Below are 24,229 nucleotides of genomic sequence, written 5' to 3'. Positions count from 1 at the left end.
AAACTCCCTCAATATCTGCATAACCTCTGTCATCCCTTCTACAGGATCCGCCACATATAGCAGTAGGTCATCTGCGTAGAGTGACACTCGATGTTCCTAACCACCCCCCTCATTTTCTTAAGTCTCTCAACGCTATGGCCAGTGGTTCAATTGCCAACGCGAACAGTAATGGGGACAGGGGGCACCCCTGCCTTGTTCCCCTATGTAACCGAAAATACTCCGATCTTTGCCGGTTTGTGACTACACTTGCCACTGGGGCCCCATATAGGAGTCTGACCCATCTGACAAACCCCTCCCCGAACCCAAACCTCCTCAACACCTCCCATAGATACTCCCACTCTACCCTATCGAATGCCTTTTCTGCATCCATCGCCACCACTATCTCTGCCTCCCCCTCCGCTGGGGGCATCATTATCACCCCCAACAGCCATCGCACGTTGACATTCAGTTGTCTCCCCTTTACAAACCCTGTCTGGTCTTCATGCACACAATCCTCGATCCTCGTCGCCAGCACTTTTGCCAGCAGCTTGGCGTCTACATTTAGGAGTGAGATAGGCCTATATGACCCGCATTGCAGCGGATCTTTATCCCGCTTCAGGATTAGTGATATCGTCGCCTCCGACATTGTCGGGGGTAGAGTCCCCCCTTCTCTGGCCTCGTTAAAGGTTCTCGCCAGCAGCGGGGCCAACATGTCCACTTATTTCCTGTAAAATTCCACCGGGAACCCGTCTGGTCCCGGGGCCTTCCCTGCCTGCATATTCCCCAGACCTTTAGTCACCTCATCCACCTCAATTGGCGCCCCCAGACCTGCCACCTCCTGCTCCTCCACCCTCGGGAACCTTAGTTGGTCCAGAAACTGTTGCATTCCCTCTTTTCCCTCCGGGGGTTGGGACTTATATAGCCTCTCATAAAAGGTCTTAAACACCTCATTTACCTTCCCTGCTCTCCGCTCCGTAGTTCCCGTTTCATCCCTAACTCCCCCAATTTCCCTCGCCGCTATCCTCTTGCGAAGTTGGTGGGCCAGCAGCCGGCTCGCCTTTTCCCCATATTCGTATCTCATCCCCTGTGCCTTCCTCCACTGTGCCCCTGCCTTTCCTGTGGTCAGCAGGTCAAACTCCGTTTGAAGTCTTCGCCTCTCTCTATATAGTCCTTCGTCTGGGGCCTCCGCATATCTTTTATCCACACTCAAAATCTCCCCCACTAATCTCTCCCTTTCTTTGCCCTCTTGTTTCTCCTTGTAAGCCCTAATGGAGATCAACTCTTCCCTAACCACCGCCTTCAGCGCTTCCCATACTACCCCCACCTGGACCTCACCATCATCATTGGCCTCCAGGTACCTCTCAATACATCCCCGCACCCTTCCACAGACCCCCTGGTCCGCCAATAGTCCCACATCCAGTCGCCAGAGTGGGCGCTGCTCCCTCTCCTCCCCTCTCCTAATTCCAGATCCACCCAGTGCGGGGCATGGTCTGAAACGGCTCTGGCCGAGTACTCCGTTCCTGCCACCTTCGAGATCAGTGCCCTGCTCAAAACAAAGAAATCTATTTGGGAGTATACCTTGTGGACATGGGAGAAAAAGGAGAACTCTTTGGCCAACGGCCTAGCAAATCTCCATGGATCCAGCCATCCCCTGTTCTAGGCCAGCCCCCCCGTCCGGGTCCCGCGCACCCACCCATCCCCCAGGTGGCGCCTTCCTGTCCCGACCACCTCTTCTCTTGCCAGCTCCCCCTCGCTCTCAGCAGCAGCAACCCAGTTGATACCCCCCCCCCCCCCCCAACTAGATCCCCATCTAGCATGGTTACTCCCCCCATGATGCTTCCGAAAGTCAGCTAACTCTAACTGACCCCGGCTTCCCCCGTTCTCTCCTTGACCCCCCCCTGTGCGTGGAACTCTCTTTCCTGCACCTATCTTCCCGCCATTATCTCCATCGCACGGGAAAACCCCCACGCTTTCCTGGATCGGCCCCGCCCCCTATGGCACAGCTCCCCCACTCCCCATCCCCCCTCTCAGTCCCTTTTTCCACCGGCGCCCACATTTCTCCGTGTCCCCCCATCAAGAGGAGAAAAATTCCCCGTCTATCGTCTCAATACTATAAACCTCCCATTCCCCAATTTACACTTCTGTACATCAACCTCGTTGTCTCCCCCCAACATCAGTCCCTCAGTTCTAGTCCAGTTTCTCTTCTTGGATGAAGGTCCATGCCTCATCCGCCGTTTCGAAGTAGTAGTGCTTGCCCTGGTGCGAGACCCACAATCGCTCCGGCTGCAGCATCCCAAATTTTATTTTCTTCCTGTGAAGCACCGCCTTGGCCCGATTGAAGCTCGCCCTCCTTCTCGCCATCTCCGCGCTCCAGTCCTGATACACTTGTATCACCGTATTCTCCCACCTGCTAATCCGTACCTTCTTGGCCCAGCTCAAGATAGCCTCTCTGTCCGTGAAGCGGTGAAATCTCACCACTATTGCCCTTAGTAGTTCTCCAACCTTTGGTCTTCTCACAAGGACCCGATGAACCCCTTCCACCTCCAGGGGGCCCGAGGGGGCCTCAGCTCCCATTAGCGTATGGAGCATCGTGCTCACATAAGCCCCAACGTCAGCTCCCTCCATTCCTTTGGGGAGACCTAGAATCCAGAGGTTCTTCCTCCTCGAGCTGTTCTCCAGGACTTCGAGCCTTTCGATACACCTCTTATGTAGCGCCTCGTGTGTCTCCATTTTTACCACAAGGCCCTGTATCTCATCCTCGTTTTCGGCTGCCTTTGCCTTCACCCCACAGAGCTCTATCGCCTGGGCCTTTTGTGTTTCTTTCAGCCCATCGATTGCCAATAACATCGGCGCCAGCACCTCCTTCTTTAGTTCCTCCACACACCGTCAGAGGAATTCCTGCTGGTCCGGGCCCCATGTCGTCTGGGCTCCATCCGCCGCCATCTTGCTTCTTCCTTCTCTTCTCTGCCGCTGCTCCAAAGGATCCTTCGCAATCTGCCCACTGCCACCGGTCCTTTCCATACACACGGGGGGGGAGCTGCCGAAACGTGCGGCTTAGCAGTGCATCACCGCAACCGGAAGTCATTAAGATGAATTTTCTGCCGCGATTCCTGTTTTTGTTTCAATCCTGCCGGTCTTTTTGCCCAAGTCTTTTTTCAGGGGGGTGGACAGGCCGATTTCCTCATTTGTTTGGGCGGGGGAAAGGTGGCCAGGATTAAGAGGGTGATACTGCTAGGGCTCTCAAACTTGCTGTATTATTATTGGGAGGCGATTGCAGAGAAGGTGCAGGGCTGGACCAGGGGGTGGCGGGCGGGGTGGCATTCTGTGGGTAAGGATGGAAGAGGGTTCCTGTAGGGAGGCAGGGTTGCAGGCACTGGCAAACGGCGCTGCTCCCGATGGCCCAGGGAAGTATATGGTGGGTCTGGTGGTGGTGGCCACATTGAAGATTTAGAAGCAGTTTAGACAGCACTTTAAGGCTGGGGGCCTGGTCAGGGGGGGAATCATGGGTTCAAGCCAGGGATAGGAATAGGAAGAGAGGGGGATTAGGGGAATGAACGATCTGTTCCTGGGAGGGCGATTTATGAGTTTGGAAGAATTGGGTGGGACGTTTAGGCTGTCGCAGGGAGGAATGTCTTGGGTATAAGCAGATGTGGGACTTTGTGAGGAAGGTTTTCCCGATCTTCTCGATAGCGTCTGCCTCCTCGTCGGAGGCGGCGTAGGACGCGTTCAGCACCATCTCGGGGGTTTTACATGTAGATGTGGAGCCCGGTCCCCTGGGAGTGTCAGGCAGGCAGGTGCGGGGGGCAGATATTTTAGCCTTCGCCTCACTGATTGCTTGTAGGCGGGTCTTGTTGGGGTGGAGACCATCTTCTCCACCCTGTGCCTCGGTGTGGGGGGGGGGGACCTGCTGGAGTTTTTCATTCTGGGGAAGGTGAAGGCCGCGCTGAGGGGGTCGAGTGATGGGTTCTACAATTATTGGGGTTTGTTGATCATGCACTTTCGGGAATTGGTTACCGTTGATTGCTGAGGGGGGTGCTGGGGGATTTTGTTTGGGGTTGTTTTATATTGTAAAATTGTTGAAAATTTGCTGAATAAAAATACTTTTTTAAAAATTAAGGAATTTTAAAATCGGAACCTTTTTGGTATTGTGGATTATCAGCATTTTAAATCGGATCCGTCATGCATGGCAGTGACCCCATGAATTTATTTCTTTTTTCTTTTTAGAGTAAAAATAGCAATAGTAAAGAAAGAAGAAGCAGTGAATAGTCTTCGAAAACAGTACGAAGTGAGTGTTCACTTTTAAGTCCGCTCAGCATTTATTTTCTCACATTTTCAAAATCTGTCACTGGCTACTTGAATTGGAGCACACGGAATATGGCATTTGGTTATATTAGTGTGTGAAATGATTGTAACTATTAAATATCAATCAGTCAGTGCATTTGCTGCTCCACCCTTACAACTGCGAGCCTTTATAACAGTGTAACAAACTTGATCTAAATGAATTATTTGCGATATTACTGCATTAATATTATATTATATTTAGGCAGCACGGTAACATTGTGGATAGCGCAATTGCTTCACAGCTCCAGGGTCCCAGGTTCGATTCCCGGCTTGGGTCACTGTCTGTGCGGAGTCTGCACATTCTCCCCGTGTATGCGTGGGTTTCCTCCGGGAGCTCCGGTTTCCTCCCACAGTCCAAAGATGTGCAGGTTAGATGGATTAGCCACGCTAAATTGCCCATAGTGTCCAAAATTGCCCATAGTGTTGGGTGGGGTTACTGGGTTATGGGGATAGGGTGGAGGTGTGGACCTTGGGTGGGGTGCTCTTTCTAAGAGCCGGTGCAGACTCGATGGGCCGAATGGCCTCCTTCTGCACTGTAAATTCTATGATTCTATGATATTATATATTTTCAGACACCAATATCACCCACCCCCAAATTAATTTGCCCTCCTTTCTAATTTATCTGTTTGTCCTGTCATTGGTTTTTGAGGTCTTTACTCAGATTGAACATGATCCTAATTCCATTTTTGTTCCCAAATACACTGTCATCCTTGTCCTTAATACTTAAGAAGTCTTACAACACCAGGTTAAAGTCCAACAGGTTCATTTGGAACTACTAGCTTTTGGAACTGCGCTCTAAAAGCTAGTGATTACAAATGATCCTGTTAGATTTTAACCTGGTGTTGTAAGACCTCTTACTGTGCCCATCCAGCCCAATGCCGGCATCTCCACATCAGTAATAATTAAGGCCTTGGATGCTTCATTTACAGAATCTTGACAGTGCAGAAGGAGGCTATTCGGCCCATCGAGTCTGCACTGATCCTCTGAAAGAGCCCCGCCCTATCCCCGTAACACGACCTAATCTGCACATCCCTGGGCACTAAGGCAATTTAGTACAGCCAATCCACCTAAGTGCTACAAAAGTAGTCCTGTAGTTTCTGAATGTTGCAGTTTATTGCTTTCAGGAAGTATCACCATTTCAGCAACGATACATTCTAATCCTTGTGTTTCATCATGTTTCTGCGTGCAGGCAGCATTTAAAAGAGCAGATCATCTGGAGGCCCTTCTTGACCAACAGAGAAAACAACTCCTTGGCAAATGAACGTATAGACCGGTGCAGCAGAAACCGCTGAGTTCCCAGACACCGGGGGCATATTCACACTATCGCGTTGCATCTGTGAGGTGCACAAGTACGATCCATTTGCGCAAATGCCAACAGAATAACATTAGTTTGTTCTTGATCTATAATCGCACTGTGGTCCAGCTGTCCAAATCGAACATTTTAGCTGAACAGTCTTTTTTTTAAAAAAAAAATGTTTTTTTATTTTTCTACATTAAGTACTGTAATATTTTCCCAAATTGCAGTCCTCGTTTTGTATGTTAGCTGTAATGTGTCGCATGATGGAATTTATAAAATGTTTCAGTTAGTTTCATTATTGCACAGCATCTCTTGTAATTAAATGACTCATTTCTTTCAAATCACTTGGGCTCAAACAAGTGTTTTCATCCAGAATGATTCAAAGAAATTCAGCACCAAGTTGTGCTGAAGATCTGTTAAATAACTACCAATCTTGTTCCCCCCCCCCCAAAATGTAAGTGTTACTAAGCAAGTTACATCTGTTGCAGCTGAACCAATCCGCCCTACCTCCGCAGATAGAAATGCCATGATTTACTTTGTTGTTCCTGAAGGCAGCAGCAATACTACAGAGCAAGGTGCACACCGCTTCAAGTGCAGCAGCTGATGATATATTGTAAGAAGTCTCACCACACCAGGTTAAAGCCCAACAGGTTTATTTGAAATCCATCTCGAAGATATATTGAGCATCGAACATGTAACGCATTCCGTTTCAGGCATGGTAGAAAATTATATGAACCGCTGGATTGGCCTGAACTGTACTCTTGTCAGTGAACCTTCAGGCTGCCTTCTTGAGCCACTGTAATCTGTGCGTGTATGTACTTCCACTATATTGCCCGGTAGGGAATGCCACAGTTTTGTCCCGAGGAACAGTGCTATACCTTCAAGTCAGGATGGTGTATGATGTGGAGGTGTTGGCATTCCCATGTGTTGGCTACCCTTGTTCTTTCCAGGTGGCAAATGGATTTGGGAGGTGCTCGTGAAGGAGTGATTGCCCAGCTCCAAATCTCACATGGTCCTGACTCACCAGCACCATTAAAAAAATATATATATAAATTCAGAGTACCCAATTCATTTTTTCCAATTAAGGGGCAATTTAGCATGTTCAATCCACCTAGCCGGCTCATCTTTGGGTTGTGGGGGCAAAACCCAAGCAAACACAGGGAGAATATGCAAACTTCACACAGACAGTGACCCAGAGCCGGGATCGAACCTGGGGCCTCGGTGCCGTGAGACTGCAGTGCTAACCACTGTGCCATCGTGCTGCCCCACCAGCACCATTTTGAGGGCAATTAGGTTTGTGCAATAAATGTTGGCTTGACCAGCAGCACCCACGTACCCGGAGGGAATAAACAAAAATACGGTGACTGTGCTAATCTTGTAGATGGTACGTACTGCAGGCAGTGCTGGAGAAGATGTTTAAGGCGTGGCTGGGGTGCCAATCAAATGGCTGCTTTGTCCTGGATGGTGTTGAGCTTCTTTAGTGTTGTTGGAGCTGCGCTCATCCAGGCAAGTAGGGAGCATTCGATTACGCTCCTGACTTGTACTTTGGAGATGGTGGACCGGCTTTGGGGAGCCAGGGGGTGAATGTTTCAACAACAGCAAAACTGTTTTTTGTATAGGAACTTTGGACATAATAAGATGTCCTAAGAAACTTCATTGGGATGTTATAAAGGGACAATTAGACATTGGATCCAGTGGTTAAGGAGGCACATGATATACTTGCCTTTTTTTGCTGAGGCATAGAGTTTAAGAGCAGAGAACTGTATAAAACGTTGGTTAAGCTGCAGCTAGGGTATTTGTGCTACTCTGGAATCCATGTTACAGGAGGGATGTGATAGCTCAGGAAAGGGTGCAGAGGAGATTTACCAGGATGTTGCCTGGGCTGGAGAGTTTTGGTTACGAAGAGAGATTGGATATACTGGGGTTGTTTTCCTTGGGGCAGAGGAGACTGAGTGGGGACATGATTGAGATGTATAAAATTATGAGGGGCATAGATAGAGCAGGCAGGAGAAACATTTTCCCTAAGGTGGAGGGATCAATGACCAGGGGTGCATAGATTTAAGGTAAGGAGTTGGAGGTTTAGAAATATACATAGAAAATAGAAGTAGGAGGAGGCCATTCAGCCCTTCGAACATGCTCCACCATTCATTATGATCATGGCTGATCATAGAGTTCAATAGCCTGATCCTGCCTTCCCCCCCATATCCCTTGATCTCTTTAGACCGAAGAGCTATATCCGATTCCTTCTTGAAATTACACAATGTTTTGAACTCAACTACTTTTTGTGGTGGTGAATTACACAGATTCACCACTCTGGGTGAAGGAATTTCTCCTCGCCTCAGTTTTATAATGTTTACCCCTTAGCCTCAAACTTGACCCCCTAGTTCTGGACTGCTGCACCATCAGGGACATTCTTTCTGAATCTACCCTGTCTAATCCTGTTAGAATGTTATAGGTTTCAATGAGATCTGCCCTCACACTTCTAAACTCCAAAGAATATAATGCTAACTGATTTAGCCTCTCCTCATGTGACAGCCCCACCATCCCAGGAATCAGCCTGACAAACCTTTGCTGCACCCCTTCCATAGCAAGAACATCCTTCCTCAGATAAGGACACTAAAACTGCACGCAATACCCCAGATGTGGTCTCACCAACATCCTATACAATTGTAGTAAAGCATCCTGATTCCTGTACGCAAACACTCTCGCTATGAAGGCCAACATAACATTTGTCTTCTTCGCTGCCTGCTGTGTCTGTGCGCTTACCTTCAGCGACTGATGCACAAGGACACAAAGGGCAGCACGGTAGCTTTGTGGATAGCACAATTGCTTCACAGCTCCAGGGTCCCAGGTTCGATTCCGGCTTGGGCCACTGTCTGTGCGGAGTCTGCACATCCTCCCCGTGTGTGCGTGGGTTTCCTCCGGGTGCTCCGGTTTCCTCCCACAGTCAAAAGATGTGCAGGTTAGGTGGATTGGCCATGATAAATTGCCCTTAGTGTCCAAAATTGCCCTTAGTGTTGGGTGGGGTTACTGGGTTATGGGGATAGGGTGGCGGTGTTGACCTTGGATAGGGTGCTCTTTCCAAGAGCTGGTGCAGACTCGATGGGCCGAATGGCCTCCTTCTGCACTGTAAATTCTATGATAATCTATGAAGGTCTCGTTGAGTATCCACCTCTCTCAATTTACAATTTTTATTTTAGAGGTGATGTGAGGAAAACCTTTTTCGCACAGAGGGTGGTGGGAGTCTGGAACTCGCTGCCTGAATTGTGGTGGAGGCAGAGACCCTCATAATGTTTAAGAAGTAATTAGATGTGCCGTGCACTTGCGATGCCAGGGCATACAAGGCTATGGGCCAGGTCCTGGAAAGTGGGATTAGAATGGCTAATAACCACTATTTTTGACCGGCACAGATGCAACGGGCCGAAGGGCCTTTTTCTGTGCTGCAGACCTCCTATGACTCTGTCACAATCCATTCCACAAATGCATTAAAGGCCAACCAATACGAGAACCCTTCTTTCTTTTACCTTCAGACCAAGTGGAATGGGCTCATTTGAAACTGGAATCAGAAGTTGCTCAACTTTCTCAGTTAGGTCTCCCGGGCATCAGCATTAAATCTTTTGCACTTTGAGAAAACTAATGGCACTGTTGTACTGAGTTAACTAGAAAAGATGCTCGGGGAGCATATCGTGTGCTGATTCCTGGAGGGTAGAGCGAAACATAGCCTCAGTCTTGGTGCTTGAAACATAGCCTCAGTCTTGGTGCTTGTCCTACTCACTCTAAAGATACTGGTTTCAAGCTCGTCATACATTAGAACCACAGCCTCTTGGGAAAGTGTTGATCTTTTCTCAAGCAGCAAAGAGGAGCATCGTACATCATCAATTTATGAAATAGTTACCATCAAAATACTTATGTATCCTTGTGTATAATTGATCTCTTGAGGAAGGTTGCCAAATTGTATGCACACAATTTAATGGTCATTGAATTCGGAACCTAGATACCAATTATGGCATAACTTGTAGCGTGCAGTGCCTCAATCTGAATGTGTGCTGAAAACAGCACAATGAAAAGACAGGAATACGGAAGGGAATCAGGAAATGAGTAATAAAGAATTGAACTTGATGAGACTGACACCTTGAAGGAGAATGCTTCGTGCCAGAAGAGACCATTTATTAGATGGGAGACTCGATTATGGGACGAGATTGCTCACGTTTCGATTGCACTCTTCAATGTGAAAGGATTGTTGCAGTAAAAGTATGATCCAACAGCAAGTGGAAAATACCAAATGTCGAGCAGTCAAAATTTAATTTGAAGTTGATGACTTACCAATCTCTTGCTCTTGATTTTCTCTATATCTTTCCTGTCACCCAATCACTCCCTTTTTCACTGCATCCATTTGTTCCTGCTTCCTCTCTTCCATTGACCTTAAACCAGATGTGGTTAAACCAGTTTGCATCATGAAACAAACTTCATTCAGACAATACACACAGCTATCCATGCGTCGCAAATGGCGATTAGGATAATATTTCCATTTTGTTCACCCGGAGTCCTGGTCCTAGACTCATCCAAACGAGGAAACATCCTTACAGCATCTACCCTGTCAAGCGCCCTGAGAATCCTATACGCTTCAATAAGGTCGCCTCTCATTCTTCGAAACTCCAATGAGTGCAGACCCAACCACCTCAACCTCTGCTTATAAATAAATTCCTTCCATTCCCAGGATCAACCTGGTGAACCTTCTCTGGACTGCCTCCAATATCAGTTCCTTCAAAACTGTTCAGAGTATTCCAGGTTTGGTCTAACTAGTGTTATGTGCCAGGGTTTAGAAAGCTCCAAAATATAGCATGGAGTTCACCTGACCTACAACTGTTAATTTTGGTTACGATGAGCACAAGGGCCTGACATTCAGGTGTTATTCACAGAGGCCTTAAGCACTTTTAATCAAAAACAAAGTTTATTCTACAAATGTAGTTAACATTTGTATAAACACGCAGTAAGCATTTTTATCAAATACACACATAAATACCCCACACAGTACAGTACTCTATGTATAATCCTTAACAAATTTCCCCCTTTAACTGTTCCAATTTAATAACAAAATCCCATAAACCAGAAAACCCTTTTCAAAGGTGTGGCCCAGCACACAGCACTCAAGACCTGGTATGGGTGCTCTTGTGTCCTTTCCAAAACAGGTTTGAATTCCTTCCAGAAAACAAGTTATTTATTTTCAAGTTATCAAACAGTCTGGAAACAGCTTTTAAAATGCAGATAGAGAAACCCCCCCCCCACTTCTTTCAACCGGTGCTGTACAAACCAGTTCAAACTCAAACCGAAAGTAAAACTCAGAGCCACAGCCCAGCTCCCAATTGAAAATGAAAGTAAAGACCCAGAGCCACAGCCCAGCTCCACCCTCACAATGACATCACTGAAGCCATGTGACAAGATAAAAACTTTTCTTAAAGGGACACTCCCATGACATTAGTGCCTTATATAGTTTCAGCAGGACTTCCCTATTTTTATGCTCCATCCCTTTGAAATAAAGGCCAACATTCTCTTGCCTCCCCACTTACCTGCTGGACTTGCATGCTTGACTTTTGTGGTTTATGCACAAGGACCCCCACAATCCCTCTATGCTGCAGTCTTTCTTCATTTAAATAATATTCAGCTCCTTTATTCTTCCTACCAAAGTGCATAGCTTCACATTTCCCTACTTTACATTCCATCTACCAAGTTTTTGCCCACTTGCCTAACTTGTCAATATCCCTCTGTGGACTCTTTGTGCCATCCTCATCACTTTCCTTCCCGCCTATTTTTGTGTCATCCACACACTCGGCATTACTACATTACTCGTCCAAGTTGTTAATATATATTGTGAATAATTGTGGCTCCCAGCACGGATTCCTGTGGCACCCCACTAGTTACAGGTCGCCATCCTGAATAGGTTCCTCTGATTCCAACTCCTATCTTCTATCAGTTAGCTAATCCTCTATCCATGCAAATATATGACCTGAAAACTGTGGGCTCTTATCTTATTAAGTAGCCTTTGTGTGGTACCTTATCGAACACCTTTTGAAATCCAGGAATATTACATCGACTGGTTCCCTTCATCTATCCTCATTATCACTTGAATGAGTTTGAATAAATTTGCCAGGGGTGATTTTCCCTTCATGAAGCCATGCTGGATCTGCTTGATTATATTACGCATTTCAAAATGTTCTTCTATTACATCCTTCTATTATCTCCTTTCTAATGGACTCTAAAGTTTTCCCAATGACAGAAGTCAAGCTAACTGGTCTATAGTTTCTTGTTTTTTGTCTCTCTCCTTTTTTGAATTGGCAGTTTTCCATCCTCAGGGACTTTTCCAAACTTTAAGGATTCTTGAAAGATTACTACCAGTCCATCGACTATCTCTGTAGCTGCTTCTTTAATATCCTGGGATGCAACACATCAGGCCCAGGGGATTTCAGCCTTTTCGCCCCATTTGTTTCCGAGTACTTTTCCCCCCCCAGTGATTCTTATTGTATTTATTTCCTACCCCTCTCTTTTGCCCGCTGCCCCCTCCCCCCCTTTGATTATTTATTTTCAGAATGTTATTAGTGTCTTCCACTGATGCAAAGAATTTGTATAACTCCTCTGCCATTTCCTGGTTCCCCATTACTATTTCCCCATCTCATTCTCGAAGGGGCCTATGCTCACTTTGGCCTCTCTCCCTATTTAAAGAAAATCCTGCTGTCTGTTTTTATATTACTTGCTAGTTTACCCTCCGTTATCTTCTCCCTCTTTATTATGTGTAACTCACACTTGCTGCATACATAGTTTCTGTTCCATGAGGGCGATGAGCAAAAAGCAGGAGATTGTACACACTTAACTTCTCACCTTGACGTTGGTGCAAAGTTAACTTCTCACCTTGACGTTGGTGCAAAGTTCTGAACTCAACTGGAGTGTGCCCAATGACCAGTTATTTAATCTATGCAAGACTTCAGGTTGACTTATGGTTAACTTTTCAATTATGCAGCTGTAGAGGTAAAGAAAAAAAGCAGAATGAAGTGGTGTGGTTGCGTTGTATTCTTTCGTCTCTTAAATCCAAGTCAATGCCCTGCCTAAACTATTGGGATAAAGGTTTTTCTGTGGGTTATAAGAATTGGATATAAATGACAAACATGGACAATCTTAGACCATTTCCTTTTATAAAATATAATTTATTAGAGTTTAGCCTCATTCAGATTCAGAAAGCCAACCAGTTGAGAAATAAAAATGTCATCTTCTGAGATCCGGTCTATGGTACACATTTACTTTCTTAAACACAGTTTATGTTTAATTTCCTGAGCTTTAGCCTTGTGGTTTTTCCTCCGGGGAAAGTCTGAATCATGTTTTGTGTTTAAAAATTATTGGCTCAGATTTTACATTGTTAATAAAGATGAGGACAATTGTACTCATCTTCATTTTGGAGTAAATAAGACCGCAACCTCTGGCATCCACACATAGCAGCAAAACACAGAAGTCTGGAAGTTGTTGGCAGAGATGTCTCATACTCCACAGGTTGTGCACTAACAGTCGCTGGGGATAGACTCAATTGAAAGAGATGTGAACGTGGGGTACACACCCCTAAAGCTAACAAAGAGGAATGGAGCTTTCAGGGAGTAATTGAACTTTTATACCACGGGACAATAGATAATTACTGCCAAAATACTGCCTTATCCTGAAAATTAAAATTTACAAATGTGCCATCTCACATTCAGACATTAAAAAGTTTGGGAATTTAAAAATAGATGTCACTCTTTCGGTCTCTTATCACTCTCTCACCCCCAATCTTCATTCCACTTTCTGTACATCATATAAGCATTTATATTTCCTGCTTTCTACTTCTTCGTTCAGACTTTTGTGTCGCAGTGAGGATTGTTCAGTCTGGTTAGTTGGTTGAAGAGCCTTGAAGATTTTAGAAGATCTCCTTTAAAGGGCATTGCACTAAAACAGACACCACATTAGAGCAGATTTCCTCTCAAAAGCCTGCAAAAGCTTTCTGGGCGACTGTCAGTGAAGCACCATTTCTTTGACATTTCTTTGACAGCTCATCACAACATTGTCTTCTCTTAAAGAGTGATAGAATTTACAGAACGTTGTTGACTTTAATACGGTGTGATTTAGTATTGTCATTACTTTTAATGGAGGACATTGATTTGTTCATGGGGCATGGGTGTCGCCGGCTGAGCCAGCATTTATTACCCTTCCATAATTGTCCTTGAGGGGGCAGTCAAGAGTCAACCACATTGCTGTGGGTTTGGAGTCACATGTAGACCAGACCAGGTAAGGACGACAGATTTCCTTCCCTAAAGGACATATTAGTGAACCAGATGGGTTTTTAAACGACAATCGCCATGGCCATCATTAAACTTTAAATTCCAGATTTTTATTGAATTCAAATTTCACAATCTGCAGTGGCGTGATTTAAACTGGGGTCCCCAGAGCATTACTCTGGATCACTAGTCCAGTGACAATACCACTACACTACTACCTCCCCCGCAGTCCATACATTATAGAGTTGGCTGATTGCTTGATGCTGTATATTATGTGGATCTTTGATTCTGATTTTCGGTTGATATTGTAACATGGGTGCTATCCATTCAGCCGCCTGTGAAAATTGGGAGAGTCAGTGTGACGCACAGCTAAAATTATTTCGCCCATTTTGCACTGGAATCTACGGAGTAAAATTATAACTTTGGTAACGTTACGAGATCCTTGGTGACAATCACTTGCCTTGTTGTAAACATTTCAGCAAAGTAAGTTTCAGCTGCAGATCATTGTGATAAGAAATTCCATTCTGGCAGATTTTACAAGCTTGTGCTTGGCTCATTTACCAGGACTATTTAACTAGGTCATGGGGTAAGGGCTTTCTCCCTTTGCTGAGCAATATGTTTGGAGTACCTCGGTCAAACTGTGGGTATTTTTTGCCCACTGTGTGTTTAAGTTCGAGATTGACTTTTGAACACGAGGGGAATCAAGGGATATGGGAAAGTGGAATGTAGGTCCACCATCAGTCATGATCTATTGAAAGGCAACACAAGCCTACCCCTGCTGTTATTTATTTTGTTCCTCATTTAGGTTCTTCCCTCTGTATCTAGGAACACAAGAATCCAGAATCGACTCTTCAGCCCTCGCAAAACTGGAGTCAATGGAAATTGGGGAACACTCCCCACTGGTTGGTCATACCTAGAACAAAGGTTATGGTTGTTGGAGGTCAAACATTTCAGCCTCAGGACATTTACTGCAGGAATTGTTCAGTACAGTGTCCGAGGGCAACCATCAACCAACCAACTGCTTCATCGATGACTTTGTGCCCCCCCCCCCCCACCATCATAAGGTCAGATGTGGGGATGTTTGCCGATGACTGCACAGTTTTCAGCATCATTCACAATTCCTCAGTTGCTAAAGCCGTCCATGTTCAAATGCAGCAAGACCTGAATCACATTCAGGCTGGGCTGATAAGTGGCATGTAACAGGGCAATGGCTATGCCCAACAACATCTCCCCATGACATCCAATGGCGCTACCATTGCTGAATCCCCCTCTAGTTTTGCCTCCGCAGCATCTTAACACCCATTTGTGAAGCGTAGTTGCTGTTGCCATGTGTAAAAACCTTGCAGCCTATATGTGCACAGAATTTTCCCACAAGCGGTTTGTTTAGTGATTGCTGGGAATTGTACTTTGACTGATTTTCCCCTTTCTGCCCTACCTCAGCTCACTGAGTAATGTTCCCTCATCCTGGTCCACTCCAGTGTGTTGCAGCGCAGATCAAGAACTATTTTGAGAATTATTATTTTACACAGAACAAAATATGAAAATGCACAAGCTCAACTCTGAAGGTTGAGTACATGGATGAAAGGAGTACAAAATCTATTTTCACCATTATAAGTACTGGATTCAGAGTATTTTGACCAACTTAGTAAAACATGTCTAATTTACCATCTGTAGATAGACTTGTATCTAATACAGCATTCTAAGGTATTTCACAGGAGCATTAGAAAGCAATATGTGACATGGCCACACAAGGAGCTATGAGGACAGATGACCAACCATTTGGCCAAAGAGATAAGTTATTGTCACAAGTAGGCTTACATTAACACTGCAATGAAGTTACTGTGAAGAGCCCCTAGTCGCCACATTCCGGCAACTGTTCAGGTACATGGAGGGAGAATTCTAAATTCTTAGCTAGTACGGGAATTGAACCCGCGCTGCTGGCCTTATTCTGCATCACAAACCAGCTGTCTAGCCCACCGAGCTAGGAGTACCTCAAAGGACGGTAGGGAGGCAGAGATTTAGGGAGTCAATCCCAAGGGATTGCCAGGGAGAGGGATGCATCCTGTGGCTACAAAAATGGGTTTTTAAGCAGGGAATAAGTCCTCAGAATGTATTTGAAAATCGATTCAGCGTCAATGTTGTGCAGTTATAACAGCTGAGCGCACACGGGATATGAACCAATTTCCTAACTGCCAGCTACACGCTCCTGAGGCACTACTTGTTGTAAATATAGACTGAAATGTCAGACAGTCATGTGACTGCTGCCATGTTACATATTTAAAAATAGATCAAGGTCCATGTCTTATTTAACATAATGAATGTACTCCACTACTATGTTCAAATCACATTTTAATATTGAATAAAGGTGATTGAATTGCTACAGATTTTAATTTATGTTTGCCACTAGCAGGTTCTGTCCTATATCAGTTTATATGTGTGGAAATCGGATTACCATGCTAAACCATTGGTTGAAGGATAAATATTGCTTCGGGCAATTCGAGAACTCCCCTGGCATTCATCAAATTGTATTACACGATCTCTTTTAATAGCACCTCTAAAAGACAGCATCTCAGAACTGCCCTGAAGTGCCAGCAATCGTTGAAGGATTGAGACTGCAACTCTTAACTGGCAGGTGCAGAGCTCCACTGCTGAGCCAAGGCTAGCACTGCACATTACAGCAGTGACTGCATTTCTAAAGAATTTCACATTGTCTCAGATGATCGAGGTACCCGAGAGGTTCCTACATCATCGAATCAAAGAATGAGAAAGCGCAAGATGGGGAAGAGGGTGGCGCAGTGGTAATGTCGCTGGACTTGTAATCCCGAGGCCCAGGCTAATGCTCTGGGGACATGGGATCGAATCCCACCACGCGGACCTCCCGTGCACCACTCATTTGAGGAACCAGCTGCGCTCCGAAAGCTAATGATTTGAAACAAACCTGTTCGTAAGACTTCTTACTGTGCTCACCCCAGTCCAACGCCGGCACCTCCACATCACGGCTAATAAACAAACATGGGATTGAAAGCTAGCCTATCATCAATTGTTGTAAAACACCATCAGGTTCAGTGATGTCCATTAGGGAAGGAAATCTGCCGTCCTTACCCGATCTGGCCTGCATGTGACTCCAGACCCGCAACAATGTGGTTGACTTTTTAAAAATATATATTTTTATTCAAGGCATTTTCATCTAAACAAACAAAAGCAGTAGAACAGCCAAACAACATTATAAACAACCAACACTCACTTACCCCCACCACTCCCCTAGTACCACCCCCTTCTCCCATCCCACCTTCCCATTTTAAACCCCTTACCCCACCAATCCCCCTCCTCCCTTTGCTGACCCCTCAGGCCTCCTTAAAGAAATCACGAACTGGCTACCTCATCCCTCGATGCAGCCCAAATATCCTGAACTCATTCGGTTCGTCCGCACGCCTGAGACCGGCGCCTTGCACAGCAACCGGACCCAGTCCACAAACCCTGCCCGAACCCGTACCGTCCCAACACTGCCAGCAGATACTCCCACTCCACCCGATCAAACACCTTCTCCGCGCCCATCGCCACCACTACCTCCACCTCCTGCCCCTCTGAAGGCATCGTGATTACATGGAGCAGCCTCCCCTTCACAAAACCCACTTGGTCCTCGTCTATCACCCCCCGGGATTTGCGAGGCCAATAACTTCAGCAACAACTTTGTGTCTACATTCAGTAACGATATTGGGCAGTACGACCCACATTGCTCTGGATCCTTGTCTTTTTTCAATAGAAGCCTGCAACAATGTGGGGGGGGGGGGGCTCCCTCCTCCTCCCCCTCCCCCTCCCTCTCTCCCTTTCCTCAATATGTGCCGTCGCTAGCAGTGGCCCCAGGTTTGCTCCAAACCTTTTATAAAAGTTCACTGGGAACCCTTCCGCACCCAGGGTCTTCCCTGTCTGCAACGCCCCTATATTGTCCCATCACCTCCCTCAACCCAATGTGGGCCCCAATCCCTGAATCTGCTCGTCCTCCATCTCGGGAAACTCCAGCCCGTCCGGTCCCCTCTCCCCTGGGCCGAGGGTTCTGACCTTTCATAGCCTATAAAATGCCTCAAAACACCCCCTCCGGGTCCAACACCATCCTACCCTTATCATTCTTTACTATGCCAATCTCCCTCACCATCTCTCGCCATCTCTCTCCATACTCATATACTGCCCCCCTGGTCCTCTGCAGCTGCCTCACTACCTTCCCTGTAGACACCAACCCAAATTCCATCTGGAGCCTCTGTCTCTCCTTCAACAGTCCCGCCTCCGGGGCCTCCGAATGCCTCCTGTCCACCCTCAGAATCTAATCTACCAGCCTTGCCGTCTCCACCTGCTCCGCATTCACCCTGTGCACCTGAATTGAGATAAACACACCCCCCTCCCCCCGAACCAACGCTTGAGTGCCTCCCACAGGGTAGGGGCTGTGACCTCCGCCATGCCGTTTAGCTCCCCGAATGGCAGCCCACACTCGCTCCAGCAACAACCCCACATCCAGCTTCCACTGCGGTCTTGGTACACCCGCAGCTCGTTACCTTCCCAGGTGCATTTCTAGTCTGCCTCTCCCATCCACGCGGTGCAACTGTACCACCATCGTCCTTGGGGGCTCACCACCCCGCAGCCTCCTCATCAGCATCCTGTTCACTTGGTCAACTACCAGGGACCGATCAAAGACCCCTTCCCCCATTTGCTTCTCTAGCATTTTGGCCACATACGTGCCAGCCTCCGCACTGCCGGGCATCCCCACAACCTAAAATTGTGTCTTTTGGAGTCTCCCGCATCACCCCCTCCCCACCTCAGCCACCAATGAGGCCAGCTGCTCCTTGTGCTCCCCCACCACCTCCTGAATCATCCGACCCTGGGACTCCAGCCTCTGCTCCACTCTCTCGATCTCCGACTCGGTTCCACAACCTTGGCCAGGTCTTCCAAGGCCTCTTTCCTCTGCTGGCTGAACTTATAGAACATAGAACATAACAGCGCAGTACAGGCCCTTCGGCCCTCGATGTTGCACCGACCTGTGAAACCTCTCTAAAGCCCATCTACACTATTCCATTATCAGCCATATGTTTATCCAATGACCATTTAAATGCCCTTAATGTTGGCGAGTCCACTACTGTTGCAGGCAGGGCATTCCACACCCTTACTACTCTCTGAGTAAAGAACCTACCTCTAACATCTGTCCTATATCTATCTCCCCTCAATTTAAAGCTATGTCCCCTCGTGCTAGTCATCACCATCCGAGGAAAAGGGCTCTCACTGTCCACCCTATCTAATCCTCTGATCATCTTGTATGCCTCTATTAGGTCACCTCTTAACCTTCTTCTTTCTAACAAAAACAGCCTCAAGTCCCTCAGCCTTTCCTCATCTGGGGCGAAATTCTCCGACCCCCCGCCGGGTCAGAGAATCGCTGGGGGCTGGCGTGAATCCCGCCCCCGCCGGTTGCCGAAGTCTCCGGCACCGGATATTCGGCGGGGGCGGGAAACCCGCCGTGCCGGTTGGCGGGCCCCCCCCGCTCGATTCTCCGGCCCGGATGGGCCGACGTCCCGCCGCTAAAATGCCTGTCCCGCCGGTGTAAATTAACTCACCTACCTTACCGGCGGGACAAGGCGGTGCGGGCGGGCTCCGGGATCCTGGGGGGGGGGTCGCGGGGCGATCTGGCCCCGGGGGGTGCCCCCACGGTGGCCTGGCCCGCGATCGGGGCCCACCGATCCGCGGGCGGGCCTGTGCTGTGGGGGCACTCTTTCCCTTCCACCTCCGCCACGGTCTCCACCATGGCGGAGGCGGAAGAGACTCCCTCCACTGCGCATGCGCAGGGAATGCTGTCCGCGGCCGCTGACGCTCCCGCGCATGCGCCGCCCGGAGATGTCATTTCCGCGCCAGCTGGCGGGGCAGCAAAGGCCTTTTCCGCCAGCTAGCGGGGCGGAAATTCGTCCGGCGCCGGCCTAGCCCCTCAATGTTGGGGCTTGGCCCCCAAAGATGCGGAGCATTCCGCACCTTTGGGGCGGCGCGATGCCCGTCTGATTTGCGCCGTTTTGGGCGCCAGTCGGCGGACATCGCGCCGTTTGCGGAGAATTTTGCCCCAGATCTTCCCTCCATACCAGGCAACATCCTGGTAAATCTCCTCTGCACCCTTTCCAATCCTTCCATTAAGGAACTCTACTAACTGCTCCATTGACCACAGATTTAATTAACTGCAGATTGAGTGAAGTCAACTTGCTTAAAGAGTGTCTAATCTGCAGACCAATACCATTAGTGAACTGAGTAGAAGAAAAGCTCACCTCTCATAAATACACCCCGCCAGCTATAGTTTTGAAGTAAGTAAGTTCAAACAGCTTAAGCATCAAGGAGTCCAAAGGAATTGGAATAGGATTTTAGTACTCTAATCCTTAAAACCTGATCGCTTCCTGGTCCTGATAAAGAGAAACATGGAAGATGGCCCACTTTCACTTCTGAATGTGTTCACTGCTGTCCAGTCACCCTGAAGCCCTGTGCAATGAAACTCCAATCACTTGTTGAATTTGTCAGCTTTACCCACTCTTCCAAATGGATAAAGGAACAATTTACAGTGTTTCAAATCTGCAGCCATTCACTGGTCAGTCTATAAGACCATAAGATATAGGAGCAGAATTAGGCCATCGAGTTTGCACCGCCATTCAATCATGGCTGATATGTTTCTCATCCCCATTCTCCTGCCTTCTCCCCATAACTCCTGATCCCCTTATTTATCAAGAACTTATCTATCTCTGTCTTAAAGACCTCAGGGCTGGATTCTTTGGCTGTGCCTGCCACAAGATCGCCACGGGCGGGTCGCGGACAATGTAAACATCCCAATTTTCGGTCGCCAGGCAGGCATGGCTGGAGAATCCCGCCTCGGTGATTTGACCTCCACAGCCTTCTGTGGCAAAGAGTTCCACAGATTCACCACCCTCGCCACGTCCACTCTATCCAGGCCTTGCAGTATCCTGTAAGTTTCAATAAGATCCCCCCCTCATCCTTCTAAACTCCAACGCGTACAGACCCAGAGTCCTCAACCGTTCCTCATACGACAAGTTCTTCATTCCAGGGATCATTCTTGTGAACCTCCTCTGGACCCTTTCCAAGGCCAGCACATCCTTCCTTAGATACGGGGCCCAAAACTGCTCACAATGCTCCAAATGGGGTCTGACCAGAGCCTTATACAGCCTCAGTCATAGCGACCTTTATGTTAAATTTAGTTATACAGGGATGGCAAATGAGGATGTGCAAATTCCTGTTAATGTCATGAACGAAAAGGGTGGACGGCTTCTGGTCAACATTTCCTTTGTTTTGTTGGCTGACATCTACATTGAGATAAGAAAGACACTTTGTAGCTGTAATCATTTCAACAGCAGAGCATAATGCGAGGACTCACACAGGAATTGTAGTTAAGATGTCATGTTCTAAATTGTTCCAAATTATGCTCATAAACAAAAGGGAACAGATAATCTGCAGATATTCTTAACTAAGACATATTTGGCAAGTTAGAACTTCAATGACTATTATCTTTTTTGCAGCATGTAATAAATATGGTTGACTCATAAATGCCCTTTGAACAAGGGCAATTGGGGACAGACAATAAATGCTGGCCTTGCCAGCGACATCCACATCCCTTAAATAAATAAAAAAATATTGTTCAGTGCCTAAGAAACCAATATCATCATCTGGTCACATTACATTATACCGTTTGATTATCTGTTTTAGGATGTGAGTCAAAGTCTCAACTTCAGCAGTTCCTGTTCTTGGCTGCCTGACAAGCTTTCTGCTAGGAGGTGGACAAAATAGACTTTAAAACCGAGGAATTATCGCCCACTCCCACTCGGTTGAGGGACTGTCAATGATCTGAGCTCATGAAAAACTGCAATGCCCCAGTGTCAGGTCACATTGACTGTTGAAAGGATTGCTTTCCATCATGGTTGAGGAGAAGAGGCCTGTAATTACATCCAGCCTATTTCTACCAATTTTACAGAGGAAGGTGGTGATGTAATGGTATTGTCACTGCACTAATAATTGCAGGCAATTCTATGGGGTCCAGGGTTGGAATCCCATCACGGCGAATGGAGAAATTTGAATTCAATGAAAGTCTGAAATTAAACACCATTGCCATGAATGGCACAGTGGTCAGGACTTCTGCCTGACAGTGCCAGAGACCCGGGTTTATTATTCCGTATGATTATCTGTTTTAGGATGTGAGCCAAAGTCTCAACTTCAGCAGTTCCTGGTCTTGGCTGCCTGACAAGCTTTCTGCTAGGAGGTGGAGAAAATAGACTTTAAAACCGAGGAACTATCGCCCACTCCCACTCGGTTGAGGGACTAGTTTTGGGTGACTGTGTGGGTTTGGAGTTTTCCACGTTCTCCCCGTGTTGGAGTGGGTTTCCTCCAACAATCCAAAGATCTGCCAGTAGGTGGATTGGCTATGCTAAATTGGCCCTTGGTGTCCAAAGACACTGGGAGCTGGTTTAGCACAGTGGGCTAAACAGCTGGCTTGTAATGCAGAACAAGAGCAGCAGCGCGGGTTCAATTCCTGTACCAGCCTCTCCAAACAGGCGGCGGAATGTGGCGACTAGGGGCTTTTCACAGTAATTTCATTGAAGCCTACTTGTGACAATAAGTGATTATTATTATTATTAAGTTGTGCAGGTGAGTTTGGCTAAAGGGATAGGGAAGGGGATTCGGCCTAGGTAGGGTGCTCTTTCAGAGGGTCAGTGCAGACTCACTGGGCCGAATGGCCTTCTTTTGCACTGTAGGGACTCTATAGTTCATTAACGCCCTTCAGGGTAGGAAATCGCCTGACCTTAATGTCACTCCAGAACAATGCGGTTGACTCGGAAATAGTTTAACCAACGATGCCCACCTTCCATGCACGAATTAAAAAAAATATTACAACTAATAATTGCTAAACATTCCTTGCTCCAGTCCTACCTCCCACAACTCCTTTATCAGTACGTCAATGACTGTTTCGGAGCCGCTTCATGTTCTCATCTGGAGCTGGAAAAATGTATCAATTTCACTTCCAATTTCCATCTCTCTCTCACCTCCACATGTCCAGCCCCAACACTTCCCTTCCCTTCCTTGGTCTCCCTTCATTTCTGGGGATAGACTGCCCATTGGTATCCATCAACTCCCACAGCTACCTCAACTACAGTTCTTCACACCCCACATCCTGTGAAGACTCTTCTCCCAGTTCCCTCACCTCCATTGCATCTGTTCCAATGTCACTTTCCATAACCGTGCTGCTGACCCATCTTCCTTCATCGTGGTTTCCCACCCACTGTGGTTGACAGGGTCTCAATTGTGCCCACCCCATCACCGGCACCTCTGCTCTCACACCTTCCCCTCCCTCCCAGAACCAGGATAGGGTCCCCCTGTCCTCAATGTTCCCCCCCCAACCCGAATTCAAAGGATCATCCTCCACCAGTTCCACCAACTCCAGCATGATGCCACCACCAAACCAAACACCTCATCCAGTCAGCGTTCCGCAGGGACCGTTTCCTCAGGGATACCCTGGTCCACTCCGCCATCACTCCCAACCGCTCACTCTCTTCATATCCTTAGAACGGACTAAACCATCGGGAAGAATACCTCACCAGAGGGAACGTCAGTGAGGTCCTTATCAATGCACCCAAGCTAGAGGCAACACAAACTCATCTCCATCTGTCCCCATATGGTGTTTAAGCTTCTGTAGAGTAAAGGAGACAAGAGTTCTGCTTCACCACAGACCACCTTTATTTCTTTGATCCAACTTCACACACAAATCTCCACCAAAAAATAGTGCCGCCTGTAACCCCTTTATATATCAGTGACTTCTATTGGGTAATTAACATCAAATTAGCATTTAATTGGAAGGTCTGTTAACCCATTCCTAACAGCCCCCTCCCCGCCGACTGTCTGTCTCTCTGAAGAGCTACCCTATGGATCCTTGGGGCCCGCCCCGACATATAAAGGATGTTATCATCTTATTAATCTTAACAACAAAAGATTTAGGGGAAACGTGGGGAGACGCTGAAACAGAAACAAAAACCTCGGGAGAATATTCATTTTAATGGACTGGGCTCTAACTGCTAAGTACAGGGGGAGGCTGCCCCACTTTTGCAGGTTGGACCTAACCTTGCTCACCAGGCTGGCGTAGCTCAAGTTATGGAGCAGTGCTCAGTAATGGGCCACCCAGATACCCAAATAATGGAAGCTAGAACTAGCAAGGTGAAAAGATAACACCCCCAGATTGGATCTTCTCCCTGGGGGATTAATCTCTTCTCCAGTTTCAACTTGTCCCCCGAGAAAGAGCTGAAGCTCC

At 47.2% G+C, this 24,229-nt stretch overlaps 1 protein-coding gene across 3 annotated transcripts in view; it reads left to right on the top strand.

Moving 5' to 3' along the window:
- cep131 (centrosomal protein 131) overlaps positions 1–5,961 on the top strand; it is a 118,584-nt gene extending 112,623 nt beyond the window's left edge. For all 3 annotated transcript variants that reach the window (XM_072483637.1, XM_072483636.1, XM_072483638.1), the window contains 2 exons: positions 4,204–4,264; positions 5,510–5,961. In XM_072483637.1, coding sequence (XP_072339738.1) covers positions 4,204–4,264; positions 5,510–5,581 — 133 coding nt within the window. In that variant the 3' untranslated portion in view covers positions 5,582–5,961. The remainder of the gene's footprint in view (positions 1–4,203; positions 4,265–5,509) is intronic.
- Positions 5,962–24,229: the final 18,268 nt, after the last annotated feature.

Source organism: Scyliorhinus torazame, chromosome 18 (genome assembly GCF_047496885.1).
Source record: "Scyliorhinus torazame isolate Kashiwa2021f chromosome 18, sScyTor2.1, whole genome shotgun sequence".
NCBI classification, from domain to species: Eukaryota; Metazoa; Chordata; class Chondrichthyes; order Carcharhiniformes; family Scyliorhinidae; genus Scyliorhinus; species Scyliorhinus torazame.
Note: the sequence above shows the minus strand (reverse complement) of the source record. Positions and strands in the feature narration are given on the sequence as shown.